The sequence below is a fragment of the Trachurus japonicus genome, chromosome 18, assembly GCF_045865225.1.
Source record: "Trachurus japonicus isolate A0001 chromosome 18, Traja_1.0".
NCBI classification, from domain to species: Eukaryota; Metazoa; Chordata; class Actinopteri; order Carangiformes; family Carangidae; genus Trachurus; species Trachurus japonicus.
In genome coordinates, this window is record NC_140924.1 from 11,760,429 (window position 1) to 11,781,680 (window position 21,252).

General features: G+C 42.2%; 1 protein-coding gene and 1 long non-coding RNA gene across 2 annotated transcripts in view; one reads left to right on the forward strand and one right to left on the reverse strand.

Annotated features, from left to right (window-relative positions):
- Positions 1–10,625, forward strand: part of col4a5 (collagen, type IV, alpha 5 (Alport syndrome)) — a 44,830-nt gene extending 34,205 nt beyond the window's left edge. Inside the window, exons 30-49 of the mRNA XM_085760523.1 lie at positions 303–470; positions 818–907; positions 1,134–1,280; positions 1,393–1,491; positions 1,574–1,663; positions 1,782–1,921; positions 2,007–2,133; positions 2,270–2,449; positions 2,980–3,030; positions 3,131–3,316; positions 6,597–6,730; positions 6,858–6,930; positions 7,021–7,092; positions 7,185–7,313; positions 7,926–8,024; positions 8,137–8,349; positions 8,697–8,874; positions 8,963–9,077; positions 9,175–9,347; positions 9,726–10,625. Of these exons, the coding sequence (XP_085616649.1) occupies positions 303–470; positions 818–907; positions 1,134–1,280; positions 1,393–1,491; positions 1,574–1,663; positions 1,782–1,921; positions 2,007–2,133; positions 2,270–2,449; positions 2,980–3,030; positions 3,131–3,316; positions 6,597–6,730; positions 6,858–6,930; positions 7,021–7,092; positions 7,185–7,313; positions 7,926–8,024; positions 8,137–8,349; positions 8,697–8,874; positions 8,963–9,077; positions 9,175–9,347; positions 9,726–9,807 (2,546 nt within the window). The 3' untranslated portion in view covers positions 9,808–10,625. The remainder of the gene's footprint in view (positions 1–302; positions 471–817; positions 908–1,133; positions 1,281–1,392; positions 1,492–1,573; positions 1,664–1,781; positions 1,922–2,006; positions 2,134–2,269; positions 2,450–2,979; positions 3,031–3,130; positions 3,317–6,596; positions 6,731–6,857; positions 6,931–7,020; positions 7,093–7,184; positions 7,314–7,925; positions 8,025–8,136; positions 8,350–8,696; positions 8,875–8,962; positions 9,078–9,174; positions 9,348–9,725) is intronic.
- Positions 10,580–10,912, reverse strand: LOC146968780 (uncharacterized). Its single transcript, XR_015034336.1, has 2 exons — positions 10,774–10,912; positions 10,580–10,713 (listed from the first exon to the last, which is right to left on the reverse strand). It is a non-coding gene; the product is annotated as an uncharacterized LOC146968780 (long non-coding RNA).
- Positions 10,913–21,252: the final 10,340 nt, after the last annotated feature.

The following is a 21,252-nucleotide window of genomic DNA, read 5'->3' on the forward strand; positions in this document are numbered from 1 at the left end:
GTTCTCATGATCTCATCTTCGGCTTTACCCAACGCTCTGCCCCTTACCTGCGACCTTCTGATGCCAAGGAGAGAAAGGTATTGTCACCCAATACTGGTGCAGATTGATGGCCATTTAATGGAAAAAGATGACGCACATAGGCTAGATTAAGACTCCACTTACTTTTTGTATTTTCGTTGTGTGTTGTTTGAGCTTTGCCTGTTTCAGACTCATAATGCCCTGCATCTTGTGTCAAGCACATGTCTTCAGATCTGTGAGGGAATAAACATGAACTGACTGAAATGTTTCCATCACCATGTTAGGATACCCTGGAGTAAATGGAGAGAAAGGAGATCCTGGCACTCCAGGTCTTGATATCCCAGGTCTGCCAGGAGACAGAGGAAGTCCCGGCTTCCCAGGTTCCCCAGGACCAGTGGGAACCCCAGGACCTCCTGGTGGCCCTGGACGGGATGGCGTGCCTGGAGGGCCAGGTAAGATAGATCTCTAACATCATGAAAATATGACTGGTATGTAATTTGGCAATAGCGATGCTGCTGATGCTCAATTGTCACTGTCCAGAGAGAAAGAAAGTGTTTCAGATACAATGATGAACAAACAAACTGGCCAGGAATGCTCCACAACAGTTGCTAACTCATTAGTGCCAGCTAGCTTCTACCAACTGGTTAGCTCTTTTAGTCTCAAATTGACTGATTGACCAGTTGCCAAGGTGAATGACCAAATTACTAAATTTAGGTGAACGTTTGGCCAGTAGACAGTTAGCTCTCGACTGATTATTATCGCTGTGTTAACTTTTCTCTGCTTCTTTGACTCAATGCAGGTCAGAAAGGAGACATGGGTCCAATGGGACCTCCAGGACCTTCTGGAGGACCAGGTGGCCCAGGAGGACCTGGCGGTCCGGGACTTAAAGGTATCATATAAACGCCTTGCATTACACCTCACATGCAACTTACACAGTAGAGTTTGACTCATAACTTAGCCACTTTATTTGCTGAGTTAGCCATATATTTCAATCTGAACCCTAATCTTTAAAATAATTTTGAGTGTTTCTTTTAAGAATGTACTAGAATGTACAAAAATGTGAAGATGTCACAAAATAGGGAGTAGTCCTCTGATGCACGCTTTCTCCACTCCAGGTGAACCTGGATACCCGGGTAGAGATGGCTCACCTGGTGGTTCTGGTGCTAAAGGAGACAGGGGTGATCCTGGTGTCCCGGGAGCCCCTGGATCCACGCAGCCACCACAGTTACAAAAGGGAACCAAAGGAGACTCAGGACTTCCAGGTAAATCTGAAAACACACTCACTGCCCCTTTAAAACCACAGGGACAATGAGAATGTACAAAATCATTCAATTACAAGTACCTGGATTAGATATATATTTTTGTGCTCTCCAGGTGTACCGGGTCTTCCGGGTCAGAAAGGTATTTCCGGTCTCCCTGGTGATCCTGGCTTGTCGGGATCAGATGGTCGCCCTGGACTCCCTGGACCACCAGGTATAGATTTACCTTCCAACACACAAACACAGATAAACACATAATCATAGCTTTTCTAACGTGCTGTTGACATTGTGTGCAGGTCCTAAGGGAGATTCTGGCATCCCAGGTGGTCCAGGTGGTCCTGGAGCTCCAGGAGCCAAAGGCAGCATGGGAGAAATGGGATTTCCAGGTGAGTTTGAATGCCTTACACTTCGATTAACTATTAACTATTTAATATGTCTATTAAACCTACACAAACCTGGTTTCTGTGGCATAAATACTGTTCTTCTACTGTGATCACATCACAGGACCATCAGGGCAGAAGGGTCTATCAGGTCAGCCAGGTCGGCCAGGAGGGCCGGGAGGGCCCGGAGCACCCGGTTTCCCCGGAGCTAAAGGTGAACCAGGTTCTGCTGGAGTTGGACCACCTGGACCCGGTGGACTCAAGGTGCAGAACTCAACCACTGAAATGTTGTAGGTCAGAAAAACTTTGAAATGGGTTCACACTTTATTTCTTTTGTGTATTTTTGTAGGGTGAACCAGGCCAGCCAGGGTTCCCAGGAAGCCCAGGACTTAAAGGAACTCCAGGATCTTCTGGTCTCCCAGGCTTACCAGGTGGACCAGGTATCAAAGGTGACCCCGGCCTCCCCGGATTCCAAGGTAGGTTTGGGAAACACGGTTCCTGCACCATTTTAAAAATGAAAAACCAAAGTCTTTCCGTGTCCCTCAGAAGTCATAAAAGGTCCATTTTATGTTGGTGACTGGTGTCCAATGTCTCTGTGTGCTCTGCTGCCAGGTACTCCTGGTATCCCAGGCCCTAAAGGTCTTGACGGTTCACCCGGCGGTCCCGGTCTCACTGGAGCTCCCGGGAGGCCCGGAGAGTCTGGCCGACCTGGAGGTCCAGGAGGTCCAGGAGAGAAGGGTCAGGCAGGACGTGACGGTATCCCAGGACCAGCTGGAGTCAAGGGAGAGCCAGGTAAGTCATTTTCCATGTTGCTTAGAAGAAATATTATACTTTTACTGCAATATGTGGAGTGAAACTGTGGAACAGACTAGCGGAGGAGCTCAGACAATGTCCAACCATGAGCAAATTCAAACAGCGGTACAAACAGATGGTATTTATAAGGTACAGGGAAGAAGAGGGGTATGACAAACATTAAGGTTTTCATACTTTTGCCATACTTGTCACTTATTGTATTTATTTTGACAAAAGCAGTCATAGTGTTGTTGTTTGTTGGTGATTGTTTTGTTGAGAGTATTAAAAAAACAAAACAAAACAAAAAAACAGGATATACAGGAAGTAAGATAACCTAGGATTCTAGGTGGAGAAGGGGTAGGAATTACTAATAAGCTAATGCTTCTTCCTATTCCTTTTCAAACATACAAGGTTTGACTAGTGCTTCAAGTGTAATATGTTATTCACATGTTTGAAATAAAGTATTCATTCATTCATTCATTCATTCATTATTTTTAATTGGGGGTAACTTATTTTCGTTTCCTCTGCAGGTCCTCCTGGTTATGGCGGCCCCGGTGCTTCTGGTCTTCCAGGTTTGCCAGGTGAGCCCTTTTACAAGTACATACACGGCATTTTTGCATTTTTATATTGTTGTCTGCGCTCATATAACAATCTCTTCTTAATCCGTCACTATCGCTTCAGGCTCTAAGGGAGACCCCGGTCTTCCTGGCCCCTCTGGCAGTCCTGGTTTCCCTGGTACTAAAGGAGATGCTGGCTTCCCTGGTTCCCCTGGTGCTGGAGGAAACCCCGGCCCTCCTGGGCCTCCAGGACTGGCTCTGCAAGGACCCAAAGGACTCCAAGGTCCCCCTGGACCACCTGGACGCGCAGGTAAAGCACTTGGATATTGTATTTGTCACCAAGTGTACTGGCAGGAACTGCTGCCTGGTTTTCTGATCAAGTAGTTTTCGGGTTTGTTTTGTCTTTAAACCACCAACAAGGTGCTGCAGCCACTGCTGAACCCACTGGCTGCCTGAAGGATATGATATCTAGTCAAAGGTCTAAAACAAACACTCAGAAGTTACATTTAACTGAAGAAGAGGCAGTGACTCCAGTGAAAACCAGGCAGCAAATGACAGAAACTGCACTTTTAAACGTGAATGCTTTAATCTCCATGTCAATTTGATTTGCATGGGACACTGTTGCACCAATCGCTGCCTCCTCCGGTGTATAGCTCCACCACTGTTCGAGCACCAACACACCTGTCCGGTCATTGAGTCACTGAGCACCGATGATAAAACGTTTGTGTTACTCCACCACCTTCACCTTCACCTTAACCCCCTTCACACCAGGAAATGTCGGGGTGCTCCTCATGCACCTGTCACTTGTTTGTCACCAGGGGTTTGACCACACACGCCAAAAACAGCATGTATTTTTTTGTTCATCCTTTTGTTTTAAAATCCACAAATCCATCCACCCTTATGTCTCCTCACCCCCTTCCCCTTTTCTCCTGATCCTGTAATGGGAGAAGCTGTAATCAATTCATCTCTCCACAGCCCTGAAGTCCTGTGTATGTATGTGTGTGTGCGTGCGTACGTGAGGTCATCTTTAAGAAATGTTGGTGTGAAATGACCAAACCTGAGACAAACTCCTAAAACTCTCAACTGCATCTTTTCTCACTAAAAAGACCAAGTATATAGATCTTTTATTTCTAGAGTTTATACTTGCATTTTGACTACTGATTAAAATGTTATTCACATATATATAGTTCAGGATAATGTAATGGAAGTGACCTTGGAGTGCAGTTGTAAGTTTTCTGGGTTTGTGTCTGGCTTTGCTGTCCTAAGTGTGTATTGTCCCACCAATCAGTCATCTGCATGGACACTGTTTGTCCCAACACAAAGACACACTTAAACATACACACTGAGAGTAAGCCTAACACAGTGCTGGAACCAGTGGACAACACTGACATCCAAATTTTGACAATTTAACTAATCTACAGGGTGAGAAGTTTTAGGCCACTAGAGGGCAGCAGAAACAAATGTGAACGTTACGGAGCGACATCATCCATCACTTAAAGTTCTGTCCAGCTGGTGAATGTTTTACTCTTTTAGCTCTGTTTTTGGCCTCTACCATAATGTTGTTCAAAGTAAATGCCAGCTCTGACCACACAACAGCACTGTGTCGGGCAACACTCAAAATCACTGGGAGTCGCAGTGATAAATGTTGATGTTATGAAATCTAAATCTCCTGTTTCTTGTGGCGTGGCCCCACCCACTGTGGTGTGGCTCCGCCTATTGGCGTGATGACTCTTGCATCCGGCCGTGGCAGGTCCCTCAGGTCAGATTAACGGCGTCCAGACTCCTACTGCACGTTTTTTTTTTCTCCAGCAGTTTTAATCTCACTCATTGATCCACTGGGAACAAATTTCACCTGAAAACTTTAAATATTTTTGTTTTTTGCCGAATCACTGCATTTTTCTCATTTCTGGCCTCTTTCTTTTTTATTTCTTTCTAACAACTCTCTCTTCTGTCTTTTTTTCATGCACACTGATGGTAGTTTAATGCACTTTTAACAAGTAAGCACCTTTTAAAAAGAAATGTTCTATTTTTAAATGAAAGAAATAACACACATGATTTGAAAAACTCACACACAATCCGCATGTTATCTGAATCACATCGTAGATACATTTAAATACAGATCTAACAGTCTGAATGATTTTGCGCACAAAAACACATCACATAACTTCACCTGCAAGATTAAATCATTTTTAGTATGTGTCACATACTGTAATTAAAGTTGTGCTGAATATTATGTAAATGTGTAGTATTTTAGTTTGTACATAATTAAAATATACTGACCTCCGTAGGTCACATAGTATAAATATAAGTTTAAATTCAAGTTAAATTTTTATTATTTTTTATCATATATACAATTATATTTATTGTCATTTGTTGAGTATTTTATGCTATCTATTTATGTGATACTTATGTGACTTATTATAATGAGATTATCTAATTTTGTTGGTTGCAATGACAACAGCTCCTGACTATTAAGTTAAAAGCTAAAATGGATGGAAGTTTTATGAAGTGAAGTAGCCTTTAGCTGTGTTAGCAGTGTTTCAGTACTGATGCTTGCTTCTGTCTTAACCTACTCTTCCTTTTTTTTGCTCCGTCAACCCGCCTCGGCTTTATCTGGGAATTCTGGGAACTCTAGGTCCTCCAGGTTAGACCCCCAGTGGTTTGATGGTTTTCATACATGCTGTGGTGTATTTATATTTTCATTGAAAGACTTGTGTTGAATGTTCAAACCTCATGTCGGTTGCCTGTTGCCAGTTGCGTTATGACCCTTTCTTTACCCCTCTCAGAACAGGCTGGACGTATAACTTCCTGTCCACACACACACATATACAGGATCGTCTGTACTTGAAGAGTTTCGGTGTTTTATGTCTTTCCCTACTCCTTCTCCTTTGTCTCAGAGACAAAAGCAGCTCTAGATGAACATATTTTGTTGATTTAGTTAAAGCTGTGTGGATGGAAATATGCATCAGGTTTGCTAACTGGCAAACTGGAATAATAAAAGAAAAGGAACTTCAGCTTTGTTTCTGAGAAATTACAACTGAAGAATTACAACTGAAATCTCATGTATAATGCATAAATCAGGCTCATTGTTCTTCAGCAGAATAAGATTTAAGATCTTTTCAGCCTTTGATGCCAAATTTACAATTTTGCGTTGCTTATTTTTCCATGAATGAAAGTGTCCTGCTGTCTACTTGAGTTAATGTGTTTATTGGAGATAATCCTGTGTCTGCTGTCATATGATTACAACAACAGATATAGTGGAATCTGGTGATATGCGCATCTTCTGCCATTAATATTTTAGTAGTTTGTTAAATTTTAGATGAGGCGAGAACATGAATCAATCATTGACAGCAAATGTAGGACTTTCTCCCCTCTTAATAAATTGTATACATTTCTAAACATATTTTATGGAAACAAGTTGTAAAATTGAACAATTCCTAAACAAAATCCACTGTTTTGAATTGATGAATGAAATCAAACTGATCCCAGCGCAGAGCATAATCGACCTAAAATGGCGTGTACGGTATTGTTGTGTTATTGCTCTATTATACTGTACCTGACCTTTGATCCTTTGACGTCTGCATCCAAAGGTGGACCCGGCCCACAGGGTCCCCGTGGACCTCAAGGAAGTGGCGGTGTTAAAGGCGAGAAGGGTATTCCCGGCGCTCCTGGCCAGCCTGGCTTCCCCGGGCAGAAGGGAGAGTTTGGTGGTCCAGGATTCCCGGTAAGATAATTTCTAACTTTAACCCCCCAATCCATCTGATGAACTAAACTATAAGAATAAGAATTGTTATTGTTTCAGGGTCATGTGATTGTCCGCTAAGATGTAACTGTCCGTTCTTTCTCACCAGGGTTCCTCTGGTATTCCTGGTGGCTCTGGTATAAAGGGAGACGTCGGTCTTCCTGGCGTTCCTGGATTCCCTGGTTAGTCCACAACGCTGTAACTAGTATTTTCTTGTCCTACCATCTGCAAATGCTTATCAATCTCACATGTTCATGTTATGTTTTTGCCAGGACCTAAGGGTGATCCAGGACTTCCTGGTGGTAATGGTCTTCCTGGAGATCCTGGAGATGTTGGACCTTCTGGTGGGTGACACACTGGTCTTCGAGGTACCACTGAACTTAAATGGTCTACAAATTTACCACTGATTATTCTCCCCTTAATGTTTGACCTCTAGGCCCTCCTGGTGACCCTGGTGTAGCTCCAGCTCCAATTGTTGTGAAGGGAGAGCGAGGTCCTCCTGGTCCTCCGGGCGTGCGTGGTTCCCCGGGACCAGGTGGTTCTCCTGGACGTGAGGGACAACCAGGTGGGTGGACCCTTTGATTAGCCTAGAAATCTAGACGCACCGTAGCGGCAGCAGATATATTTGCTCCGTAGGTGGGTCTAGAAATGAGCCATAGGAACTTTTTGAGTCTCGAACATCGTTTGTGTTCACCAATCACAGCGCTCTATCTGTTTAGAGAGTCGTTGGGCGGGCTTAACGTGATGACGACATACTTGCGACGGTGAAAAACATGACAAGATGGCTTTGGCGTTGGCATCAACTTTGAAAGAATTAAACTTGTCATTTTCTTTAAAAGTTGAGCAAGAAACTGCACTGAAGTCATTCATGAAGAAGGATGTATTCGACGGGATATGGGAAAAGTTGAATCTACCGACGTCATCCTGCTCTTTGCTCTGATTAGTCGTAGCGCTACCCTATTGCGTGCAGAGGCAGTTTGAAAGACAGCCTTCATCCCGCCCCCTGGATTGAGCCGAGGTCTACCGGTCGTTGCCAGACTAGACATGTTAATGATATAGTCTGGCTTGTCAGGCTACTCTTTGATGGGACCTGAAGGGAATCTGATGGGATCTGTTAGAAATTCCAAGGTCGAGTTTGTTCATTCAACAATGGAGTATCCTCTTCCTCTACTCTCAGGTCAACCTGGCAACCCCGGAGATCCTGGTACCGAGGGTCCTCCCGGCTTCAGCGGCCCACCTGGCAGGAAGGGAGACCCTGGACCTGCTGGCCAGCCTGGTATGCAAAGTAGCTCAAGCATTCCTGGTGCAATTTGCAGATAGGGAACAACCCCTCTCTGATCCTTAAGCCCCAACTGTAGCCAAATAATATGCCTTTCTTGTTGTCTCAGGTCAGCGTGGCTACAATGGTCCCCCTGGTTCAGATGGTCCACAGGGTCCTCCCGGTCTTCCAGGGACAGCCTCTGCAGCCCACGGCTTCCTCATCACCCGACACAGTCAGGGCCAGGATGTGCCATTCTGCCCTGATGGAACAAGCCTGATCTACGACGGATACTCCCTGCTGTATGTGCAGGGCAACGAGAGGGCGCATGGACAGGATCTTGGTACAAAATGATTTTATTTTACTGCCACATCCTCTGTTGTGAACTGTTTTCTTGTCTGTAACAACATCTGTTGCATGTCTGGGTGAGGGATCCGTCCTCTGTTGCTCACCCTGAGGTTTCTCCTATTTTTCCCTGTGAAAAGGGTTTTCCATGGAGTTTTTCCTCAGTGGATGTGAGGGTCCAAGGGCAGAGGATGTTGTTATGATGCCATGTAAAAGCCCTTTGAGACAAACTGTTTGTAAAAACGGGCTATACAAATAAAATTGCCTTGCCTTGCCTCATTCTGTCACTACCTGATTTCGTCATGATGCTGACTATCTTCTTCTTCCTGTGTCCGCTCCATCCAGGCACGGCCGGCAGCTGTCTGCGCAGGTTCAGCACCATGCCCTTCATGTTCTGCAACATCAACAATGTCTGCAACTTCGCCTCCCGTAACGACTACTCCTACTGGCTGTCCACTCCTGAGCCCATGCCCATGTCCATGGCCCCACTCACCGGAGAGAGCATCAAGCCTTTCATCAGCAGGTAGGGACGGGCGGAAGGATGACGAAGTAGACAGCAAGAGTAGAGTTGTATGTGAGGTATTTAACTTTACCTTTCTGTATGCGTCTAGGTGTTCAGTGTGTGAAGCCCCAGCCATGGTGATCGCAGTCCACAGTCAAACAATTCAGATTCCTTCATGCCCATCGAACTGGGAAGCTCTGTGGATCGGATACTCCTTCATGATGGTATGTCATACCCTACACACCTCCTAATCTGATTTGCTCACATATTCTTCTTGCCGATGCAGACCAACACATACCCTGTTGTCTCTTTCCTCCCCAGCATACCAGCGCAGGGGCAGAGGGCTCCGGTCAGGCCTTGGCCTCCCCCGGTTCCTGTCTGGAGGAGTTCCGCAGCGCTCCCTTCATTGAGTGCCACGGCAGGGGGACATGCAACTACTATGGCAACTCCTACAGTTTCTGGTTGGCCACCGTAGAACCCAGTGAGATGTTCAGGTAAGGACACATGTGGCAGATACAAGGCTGAAAGACAAGGAGTTGTTATCTGAACCAGATGTTTCTCATGTGGTGGAGACCAAAAAGGAGAGTAAAAAGGCAACGAGTATTGGACAAGTAAATGAGCTTCTCAATGTTGCTGAATTGCAAAATAAGCAATTGTTCGCTAGAATGTTTGTTTTATATGACCATAAAAGGTAATGCTAATGCTAATGCTTGTTCTCTGCTGCCCCCTGGTGGCCTACAATGGTCAATTTGAACTTACAGACTCTTAGAAGCTCAGTGATTTGCTCTATAATCAAATTATTACAATCACACATGTTTTTTTCCCATATGTATTAATCCATCTTAACCGCCTCTAACCTTTCGCCCTCACAGGAAGCCGCAGTCCGAGACTCTCAAGGCGGGTAACCTCCGGACACGCGTCAGCCGTTGCGTTGTTTGCATGAAGAGGACGTAACATCACAGGGCAGCAAGCAAACCCAATCGTTGCTGGGGGGAGACGGGGGACGCCCAATCACTAACAAGACATGATTGGATGGCGGGGGACAAGTAGTAGGGAGGAAGGGAGGGAGGGAGAGGGCGGTGGTCGCCGCAGCGACGAGGTGGAATTCCAATGGTGCATTGTCCTCCGGAAAAAAACTTACGACTCAAATAATGGTGCTACTGTGCGAACAGCTTAAAAAAAAACAAAACAAAACAAGAAAAAAAAAACTGACGTAAAAAAATCTTTACATTTAGTCTTTGTTTTTTCTAAGAAGTACCTCAACATGAAAGCAGAAAAATATCCACTAACTGGTGCCATGATGGATGTGCGACAACTAAAGTGCATTTTTTCCCCCTTCTTTCCCAAAAAGGATCAGCCTTTTCTTACTCCTTTTTTTTTTTTTTAAATAAATTTTGACGTTGGTGCAAAAAAAAGCAATGCTTTACATCCATTTCTAGACAGAAGTGCTCTTTTTTTTTTTTTTTTTTTTTTTGGCCTTATTGATGAGCATGGATGGTTACCAAATCAGCACTTTGACTTCGGAACATCCACGATGAGATGCACTGACGATGAGCTTTCCTTAGTGAGACTGACTGCCTTTTTACTTTTATTACTAGCTCTTCATTCTCTCTCTCTCTCTCTTTTCTCTCTCTCTCTCTTCCTGTCATTCTTCCTGTCGTTTTAAGTTACATTTGGTGGTACTAACCCTGCTATAGCCCGCCTGCTAACACCATCAGCCGACACCTTCTTTCTATTTTTTTTTTGTAAGAAATAAAATGTGTATATTGTGTAAAACACCTTTTGTTTTTAGTGTATTAGGTCTTGAGTCAGTATCAGCTGTTTGAGACAATTACCACACACTCACGCATTCACACACAACTACACACACACACACACATGCGCACACACACACACACACACACACACACACACACACACACACACACACACACATTCATTCAACTCATTCATTCGCTCACTGACACACATCAACTCAGACATTGTACAAAGTAAGGCTTTTATGAATGAAACAGTATTTTATATATAATAAATATATATTTGAAAAAAGAGGATTAAAAGGTATATAAACTTTATTTGGCTGTGGGGAGATTGTTCACTGTTTTCAACCACGAAAAAGGTCATGCATTTCACCCAACAATAAAGCTAACTACTGAGCACAGACAGAGCCATTTTCCCTAGAACATAACAGTCTTGTATGATATTAACGATGCAAATCGCTTAAACCTTTTGTATTCAATGTGTAGAATTAATAAATGTTGAACTGAAATAAAGGGGATTTGCTTTTAGGTAGTCTAATGATTGGGGGAATGTTACCGATATTTGTGAGACAAAAAAAAGGATTTGGATTAAATCTTGGCTCCTTGATTAGAAAACCACAACATTTGTTTTGTGTATGTTTAACATTTCCAGGTGCTGGGCTTTGCTGTAAAATACTAGAGAGGGCCTTAGGTTCTGAGGGGCCCCACATCGGCCCCCGAAACCTTCATATTCACTTTCACTGGCTTGAATTCACATCTGAAACTGGTTCAAGTTTCCACACAGGTGTCTGAACTTTGAAATCAGGTGTAACACATCAGGTGTGCAGACTCCTGATGTACTGTAAGTCTACAAGAGCTGTTTTTTTTTTTTTTCGTTTTGAGGGGGGGAGAAATATTTTCCTGTGATTTTATTGTTATTTTTATTTTTTCAAAACTGCTTTTATGAATTCTAATTTTGTCAAACTTGGGGTGCGATTAAAATTTGTTTTGTGTTTTTTTTCTTTTTTTTGTTTTGTTTTCATGTCATGTTATCCAGAAGTTGTTATAAACTTTTACGACTGAAATAAATACTATGTCCAAAGTGTCGCCTCCTGAGAATCAATCAATAATTATAACCAAGAGAAAAGTGTAAAATGGAAAAAGTTTTTATCCCATTTGACAAAACTTCTCTCAAAATTTCAAATGTCGACTACGGTGGCCCCTGAGAGCTTAATAATGCGCAACAATTACATAAAAAATACAGCCACTAACAATATTGACAATAAAAATAATGAGTTTATATAATTATAATAATTATGATTATACCATTGAATCATTATAAATAAGAATGTGGAACAGTGATGCTAATATTTTTGCTGTATTGTGTACCAATTGTTTGCAAATGGGCATGCATGTTTACCAAAATAAGAGCCAAGTAGTGACATCACAGGTCACGTGGGGCTGATAATGCCCTTTAATGTGTATCTGCTTTAAATGAGTAGGTTTTGGTGATTTAATAAATTACAAATGTGTTTGGGTGGAACATACTCCTGCTGTGTCTGTGTCAGATTTGTAATTTTAGGACCTGTTGCAGTCAGTGACCAGCAGGTGGCACCATCACAGTGCAGACAGACGACACAGAACTCAGCTTCATACTCCATCATACTGTAATTCCTTCTTATAAACACATTAAATGATCTAATCCTGCTTTAGTATTTACTGTATAATTTCTAGAATAACATTTTCTTAATGTCTCCACAGGTGGTTAATACATTTCTCATGCAAAACCATGTTAGTGTTAGTATGGGAGGGCATTCTGGGTATTTTGAGTAATTTTGAGTGACTTTAAATGTGCACATTCACTTTCACACTGTGTTTCATCTGCAACTCACATAATACTATAAGCAACCGTTACAGGAAATATCACAAGATTCCTAATAATTAAAGTATCACTGCAGAAAACAATATGTTTTTTGTTGTGCTTTTTATATTAAACCAACTAAATCCTCAAATTAAGAAATCCTAATTTGATCATATTAAATCAGCAAAAGTTCAACTGATGACATATTGTTTCAAAGCCTTTAAAAAGTGGAGAATGACAATAAAATGGAGAAAATCACACCATCACATTGAAATAACAGATATTGATTCATATTCCATAATGAATAAATGCAACTTATTATTACATAGTTGCATTTTTCTGTCTGTCTCACCTGGTGGACAGGTGAGCACCTCCCTCCCTAACACTGTATTGTAAAGAAATAATACTTATTTATCCGGATGCAAATTTTAAAACCAGGAAGAGAAAATACTGAGCTTCTTTTCCTTTTCTCTATGTCGTAGCTGCCGCTATTGTCTGAGCGTCCTAAGCCGTTTGAGGCTACAGGCTTTCTTGGCTAATCTACTTCCTGAGTCGTACAAGCTGAGCTGTAGAGACGAGCGGCTCGGCGGCGAGGTGGTCTGTGTTTGTATCCTGGCCTGTTGTCTCCGCTCTCTAAGCTGTTTAGAGCCACTGCTGCCTGCTGGTTCCTGGAAAGACATGCAGATCTTTTGTTTTGAGCGTGCCACCCTCCCCACCCCGCCCCCCCTCCTCTTTCCTCCTCCCTCTCCCAACGCCCCCAGCTTCCGTTCTGTGCACAAAGGTAAGTTTGGGACGCAGAACAAAACACAAGGCGCTATATCACACAGCTGGTGGCGGCTGGGAGCCTTCCCCCGGTGCTTAGAGAGCCCATCCCATTACCAAAAACCGGATTACATGTCCCCTGGCCTCAAAGACCGAGGTGTCCTGCCAATGTGTCCTTAAGCAATATGCAGAATCCCTGCTCAGTTACAACAAGTGACTCAGGATAAGAGCATCAGCGAAATGTCGTATGTCAAATGTCGAATATTTATACCTATAACAGAGGTTTAACGGGCTAGTGTGACGTTTAGGGATCCTGACTTCTTGACCCCGGATCCTTGTCTTCACGAGGCCTTTCTATCTGGATCCTCTCAGACAATTAACCAATTTCAGTCTGAGCTCTCCATCTGGGCTAAATCCACATAATGAATTTACAAGGTGTCCGAATTCTGATGTAGTAAGTGAGAAAGGTGTGAAGCATCCTCTACAGTTTGGACACTAAACACTTAAGTGGTTAAGATTCCCAACCTTTTCCAAGCCAAGGCCTTCTTAGAGAAATCCCATTATATGTTGGCGGTCCACAACCGGCTGTAGAACAATACAAGTACGTCTACACAATACGGACAAATGGGCAATAACATAACATAGCCTATCATTCTATCATTAGACCCAAAAAACAGGACTAAATTGATTTATTATAGGATTGTAGGCCTGCTGGACTTTGTTGTATTGTATTGTACCAATTGTTATTACTTATGCTGTGCAGATCACTTTGAATTGAACATAAACAAGAATAAAGACGCTACACCCAATAGAGAAACACAAAGCAGAAACAAAAAAGGCGTTAATCTGTGCATTCATTCACAAAAAAATGTACATTGGTAAAATAAATGTTGCAAACATACTTGTAATCATAGCAACTGTAGGTTAACACAGTAGTAGGCTATATCACCCCTCTGAAACCAGACAGAATCACACCGAACAGCCACTTGATGAATTAGCTAAAACTTAATTTAAATATGCAGCATTTTACACAATAACATGATTAAATGTGGTCTACTTCCACACTCACCCAGCTCTGCTGTCCTCAATCTTCTTTGGTGAGCTTCATCATCAACTCATTTTCTGACACCGATGAGCTTTTTTTGTTGTTGTTTTTTTTGGTATTTAGTGCCATTTTCATACAGAAATACAGACCTAGCTTGATTCGCTGCCTTTCGCGGGCTTTCTGAATGCCCGAAATCTCGCGGTCTTACCTTGTGCCGTTCTTAAAGTGACAGCAACTTCCGCTGAAAAAGCAGCATTGTTAGTAGGCTGACATAAGTTGTTACGGAAAACTGCTCTTCTTTGAATCTGTTTACTAGCCTCGTAAACCAGCCTCTCGCGGAAATGCATTTCATTTCATTTCTCGGGAGAGTCTGGCCTCATCCCCCCTCTAAGCGTTTGGGGTGGGCGGGAGCTGGGCGGGAGTAGTAGCAAAGACGGTTTAATATCTTTGGTAGTAGCGTTGACAGACAACCCCCTTCAGCCAATCAGCGAGTTGGTGTAGTGACGGGGCGTTGCACCAGTCGGTCCCTGATTGGCCAACGTGCTGTGTCAATCACAGCGGGTGACGCTGATTGGCTCGGCCTTCTGAGGGTTTCAGTCCAAACGCTTAGAATGGGGATGAGGCCAGAATCTCCCTCGGAACGAAATGAAATGCACTTCCGCGAGAGGCTGGTTTACGAGGCTACATGTTTACAGCCTGGTACAAAAAACTCTTTTGGTGAAATTTAGCATTTGAAATTTTTTTTTTAATATATAATGGTGTAAAGTTTGAATTATATGGGAGAAGCTGTATCAGGTAGTTGCAAGGTGATGGTTGGGTAATGGTTGGGTCGAACACTGTAAATAATAATCAAGACAACAACCAGAAGGAGATTTATTACATTATGTTTGGAGCCCCAAAACGAGGCTACATCCATCTTTTATTATTGTGGGATTATCAGCAAGAACCTCATATGAACCTATGACTTAACTAGAAGACACGTGTAGTATCTGCTATGATGTCAAGGACAACGTCAGTGCTACCTAAATAGGAAACAGAAGCTCCACTGCTGTCAATTTGGTTTTTTTGGAAGACGGATGCTGTTGTTGAACGTCAGCGAGAGGTCAGGCCTCCTGCCGGGTCACATTGAAATGAGATGCGGTTACGGCGAAACTCTGACGCATCTTTTCTCATTAGGTAAACCATCTGTGAGTGTGTGTGTGTGAGCTGATGAAGATACTAAGAGACGTAGCTAATGGTTGAAAATCCTCCTACATCAGATCTGCCCATTGTACTGGCCAAGTGGATTCCCAGCTTTGGCCCACATCGTGCACATAAACACATACACACAAGCACACACACACACTGTGGGTGTTGTTTTGAAACTCTAGCACCAGTCTACATCCCCAATGGGCCCACTGGTTTGTCCATCAGTAATGAAACTCTAGCGGGTCACATGTTGGTGTTGAAATGCCTCCTGCTTGGTCCACCACCGGCCTGGCCCTCGTCACACACACATATGCACACTTGTATACATCACCATAATACCTTCAGGCATCACTGTGGAGGTCCGTCAGTCAGCTGCAGAGGGGATCACTGGGCAAAACCATCCAGGGTTTCATCGGCAGGATTAAAGACTATGTAAGAGAACGTCTCATTACCCGAAAGGTCACAGTTCGAGTCGAGTCTGGGCAACCGCCAGACCTGCTCCATGAACTCCTAATACCTTTTCCGGCACACTCGCTGAACGATATGAATGATGAATGATATGAATGAGTAGATGTAAACACAGCAATTAGGGGACGTGAGTCACCCTGAAGTGCCAGTGGTCATACCGGGGAACCCAAGCTGCGGACGTGTGCAGAGTCGTGGCCGTTTGACGAAGACACTGAGGTCACAGGATTGCTTTTTTTAGGGGGTATACCTCTGTGGAAGTTATGCCTAAGCAATTAAAACTTTTTTGAGATCACCTACACAAATACTTGTATGACGTTTTAGCCTCCGTCTGTTATGGGCACCCCACACACAACTAACACAAGTACAGTAGACCTATTAAAGCCCATTTGAATGGAGTTGAGAAGCTAGTTAACAAGGCTGCATTCAAAAAATGTGTTTGTACAGAAGTTTACCAGTTAGCTTCCTTTGCAACAATTGATTAATCCTAAAGAAATTGCTCAGATGAAAAGTAGAATTGCATAGGCCGAAACTGTAATCTCTCAAGTCTCAAACAGGAAGTGGGTGAACTCCTACATTTGGCGTTGTTGACATATTCCAGTAGTCCAGTTCCACAATGGCCACGACAGAAGTTGAGAACCGTTTCTCAACCTTGACAAAAACTCAAACTATCCAAGAAGTCATTGAGAAAGAAGTTGGAGGCGCCAGTCAACATTTGAAGGAGTTGCGTCAATATCTGATCCTGCTTCAGTTTGTTTGCCCCCATTGAGAGTTCTTTTTAATATCCCAGACGCATGACAAAAAGCTCCCGTAATTTTTTGATAACCTAAATATTTTAGGTCCACTATCATCTTTGGTTTACTCTGTTGTGAATTCATGAGAAAGGTTGAATATTGCTGAAGTAAATGTCGTCAGAGAAAGATACCAATGCCCCGGTCAGTCCAACACTTAGTGCAATCAGCGGGCAATTGTACAAAGAGGGTAGGAAAACAAAGAAGTCAAATTTTCACTGAGATGACTGATGTGTGATAATATCCGCAGAGACCAGATGTAATGTTTAAGACCATCAACTCTGATCTAGACCGTTGACCCTGACCACCGTTTGACCTTTCCGACCCACAGCTTCATGTGTTATGTTACTCAGAGATAATCATATTGGATGATCTGATTGCTGATAACTTCTTGTGGTGAGTCATTAACCCTGAAGCTGAACACCAGCCCCTCATTAGCTCACAGAAAGCCAGTAATACAGGCGTGGGGGGGCGGGGGGAACTCCCAGCACTAATTCACATTTAACTTGTTATTTTTGCCAAATTGTAATTCGCTCTGGTTTGGCAGCATGTTCTTAAATAACAAAAACAGACCCAGAGGCTATCAGAAACTAGCTGAAACCTTTGAGAGGCAAATTAGGGTCAGTCTGGACGTCCTTGTGAAGAAGCAAATAAATAAATAAATAAGATGAGGTTTATTTATATCGTCTTGATCTGGACTACCTAATTTGTCCATGATGTGATCACAGCAGGTCTGAACTATTGACTTTCTGTTTCTTCTTCTAAGCTCATGACAGTGCCCGTTCTTTGGTGACCTGTATCTTATATGTATCAGAGGAGCTGATTCGATGAAACCAGACAAACAAATCTGGACACCAGCTGGCTTTGTGTGGCGGATCAAACCCTCCTCTCATCTGACTGCCTCTCATGACCATAGTGGACTTTGTATTGTTTTGACAGTTGGACTTTGGGATGGCTGGCCCGGTCACCTGAGCTGGATAAACACCGTGTGTCATCGCCCGAAAAAAGGCCTCATCCGCAAAAAAAAAGAAAGAAAAGAAAAGAAAAAGAGCTCCAGGAATGAGGAAACAAGTGCTTGTTTTCTTGTTGACACTCGTTTTAACAGACTTTAAGGGCTAAAAGGTCACAGACTCAATAAAACACATGAATGATTATCAGGTCAGTTGAGCAAAACAACAAGTCTGCAGTCATGTGCTTCCATGACAACACAAACATGTGTGTATAGCCCTCTCTTTATGCAATCAGGAGTTTGTCTGAGTAATTTTTTAAAAATTTTTTATAAGTGATTGAGTCAGTTTGTATCTCATCAATATTTTTGCAGACTGACCCGATTGAAAAGCTTCTTATTGCTATGTGCTAAACTAAATCTATTCCAACCCCTTTTAACATTTAGTGTGACTCATCTGGATATAAACATGGATGTAAACACAGGACATTGAGTTCTGTTACCGATTCTCTGTTGCGGATAGCTGCTTCAACCTGTTTCCACTTTGAATATTGGGCCAAGCAAAAGCTAGGATGCAATTAACTAGCATCTTAATTTGGAAAAGACAACTAATTGTGTAAATATCCTATTCCTATTTTCTTCAATGGTGCCCCCTCCCTCTGGAACTCACTCCCCAAACCCATCTATCTGCACACACCTCCCAACATTCAAGACCATGCTCAAAACTCAACTTTTTAAATGAGCTTTCAATATATAATTTTGTGTTTTATACCACGTTTTAATTGTATTTTACTTATTTTGCTCTATTTTATGATTTTTAAAGTGTAAAGTGTCTTTGAGCATCTGTAACAGGCAGCGCTTACAAATAAATATGTATTATTATTATTATTAAATATGAGCAGGACAATGTACGAATAGTTGCTAACTTGCATGTTATATTAAGGCAGTTGCTTATTGTAAGATGCTAGCATGCTAACATTGCAACATTACAATTTTGGTAAAATTACATCTGTTCTGGTGACACATCCAGGTGAACGTCACTGTATTTGCCCCTGGGGTATATATATTTTCTGACGTGCTATTGGCTGATTAGCATGACTATGAAGAAATATTTCATTTTGAAACTTTTCTTTCATAAGAAGTTTTATCATCATCTTCCCAACTAACGTCACCCACCTCCACACACACTTCTGGACAACGACCAGGGAAGTTTTGAAAAAGGTTTTTCATTCAACTCCAGGTTATCTGGGGAATTTCTCAACTTGCAGAAAAAAAACCTTGTGTTCTCTCACACCGACTGAACAATGTGACCTGAATGACGTCAAAAAAACCCAAGAAAAAAAAAAAAACTCTTGTTCATTGTGGAAAAACTGAACTGTTGTGTAATATCAGTGTGATAAACCGTGATGGTCAATTAAACAAACAAAAGGAGAAGACAGAAAGACAAGCCGAGACCACAGCGGTTACATGAACACATTTTTATTGCAATAGCTCTATCGAAAGCAAAAAAGTTTTGATAAATATAAACACTATGCCGATGCTCAAATCGCCTCTGAGTACCCCTCCTACCCCCCTTTCCCTCCAGAAGGAAAAATAAGAGAAAGAAAGAGAAGGAAATAAAAACAAAAAAAGGGGGGAGGGCACCTTGCGAGGCACCGATCATAACATGAAAAAAGCGACAACTTGAGTTTTCCTTATTTACAGGATTTCCATTTCCACCAGTTTTCTCTTTTTTTTAAACTCTTTTTTTCTTCTTTTTCGTATATAGGACGTACGTCGCTGAAAAATAATGCACATACGAAGGATACACACCTCCACAGTATTTTTTTTTTTAACTCTTTCTCTTTCCTGTAAAGCTAATAAACAACAGCATTCAACTCGGAAAATAAGAACACAGGTAGCAGGGTAGAGTGGGATTTGATTTTTCTGAGTTTTTTTTTCTTTTCCCACCGCACTTTTCAGCTGAAATCCTCCAACATTGGTGAAGAGATTTTTGCGGTGTGAAAAAACAACAAGAAAACCAAATCTGACCCGCGCCTGATAGCAGGGCAATGAACATCATCGTCATCCTCATCGTTATGCTTGCCATCGACAGCATTTTCCAACTGTTAACTGTACTACACAGCAGCAAATAAAGTGAATATTGTTACAAAAAAATAAACATTAGGCAGAGGTTGTAACCCATTTCTTTATACAAATAACTGCAAAATGCCTATGTACTCTTAAAAAAAATACTACCCTTGTATCGCTTTGTTTTCAGAGAAACAAGGTTGCCCCGTTACAACAAAACAACCAAAAATAAGATGATTATTTTCGCTCTGTAAACTAGAATATAAAATAAATCAAAAGATTAGAGGAAAAAGGAAACAGAAGTTTTTGCATAATGATGCAGTACCCTATGTCTTCTCTGCGAGGATTTTATATATATATTATGTAGTTCTAATTTCTTTCTCATTTCTCCAACCCTATAACAAGAAAAAAAAAAACTCATAACAGCTGATTTTCAACATCAGAATGGGTAACATTGAGGACAGGTTTTGAGGTTGAATTGTTGCCAAAATAAAACACAGATTCTGTGCGAAGTCATTCAGATATGACAAAGAATCAAAACAGGGAAGGGGTCGGGTTTAAAGGTCAACATGAAGGCAATAAGACATATATCCAGAATGACATATATCCATATTTCTTTTTAATTATGCTTCAAATAAATTAAGGGGGGATTTTTCCCAAAAATCCTCCCTAAATCTAGCTCTACCATTTTTTTTTGTTTTTGCCATAGCGTTAAAAACCCGAAACAACACGTCGCTGTAGCAGAAGTACACAAAACGTTTCCCAAACATAAGAAACAAAACAAAAAAAACAAATTTTCTTTTGTCCCGGGCCGAAATATTCTCGTATTTGATTCTTTGTTGGTTCAAACAAACAAACCAAAAAAAAAAAAAAAAAAGGGGGTGAAGGGAGGAGAGTAGATGGGGCAAATGAAATGAAAATATCTCAGATTGTTCATAATGTACACATAAGATACGTCACAGGCTTAAAATCTTTAAACAGCGATTCGTGGATATTCACTTTGAAACCAGACCGTTGAAAACATGGATCTGCCGAGGAGCAGGGTTAAAATATCTGAACCCTCCAGAGGGAGACGAGGGGGTAAAAGGGGGTTTCTGATCTACTCTGTTTCTGTACCGACGTTTTGCGAGTGTTGCTACCTTTTGTCCAGCCATCCCAACAAAGACCTTCTCTTAAAGACGCCTTTATCTTTTTCTCTTTGGCCCTGTCGTCACAAAGCGAGATGGAGGAGGAGGAGGAGGTTTCAAGGAAATTCGCTTTAACCCGAGAACCACGTGGGCGGAGTCTCGTCCAGGAGGTTTTAGGTGATTATTAGAAACTGCTACATGTTGGTTAATGGGTCAGTTTTCATGGTGATGAACTAACTGAGGAGCAGTGAACTCTGTCCGTCTGGTGGTTCAAGCCAAGAGCACGGTTGAATGATCGGCAGGTCATCAATAAATCTAACTTCAAACCCTATTTCAGCTTCTCAAACATTGAGAATTTACTGGTTTATTTGGACTGAATCACTTTAGAGTGAATGATCAATCGTT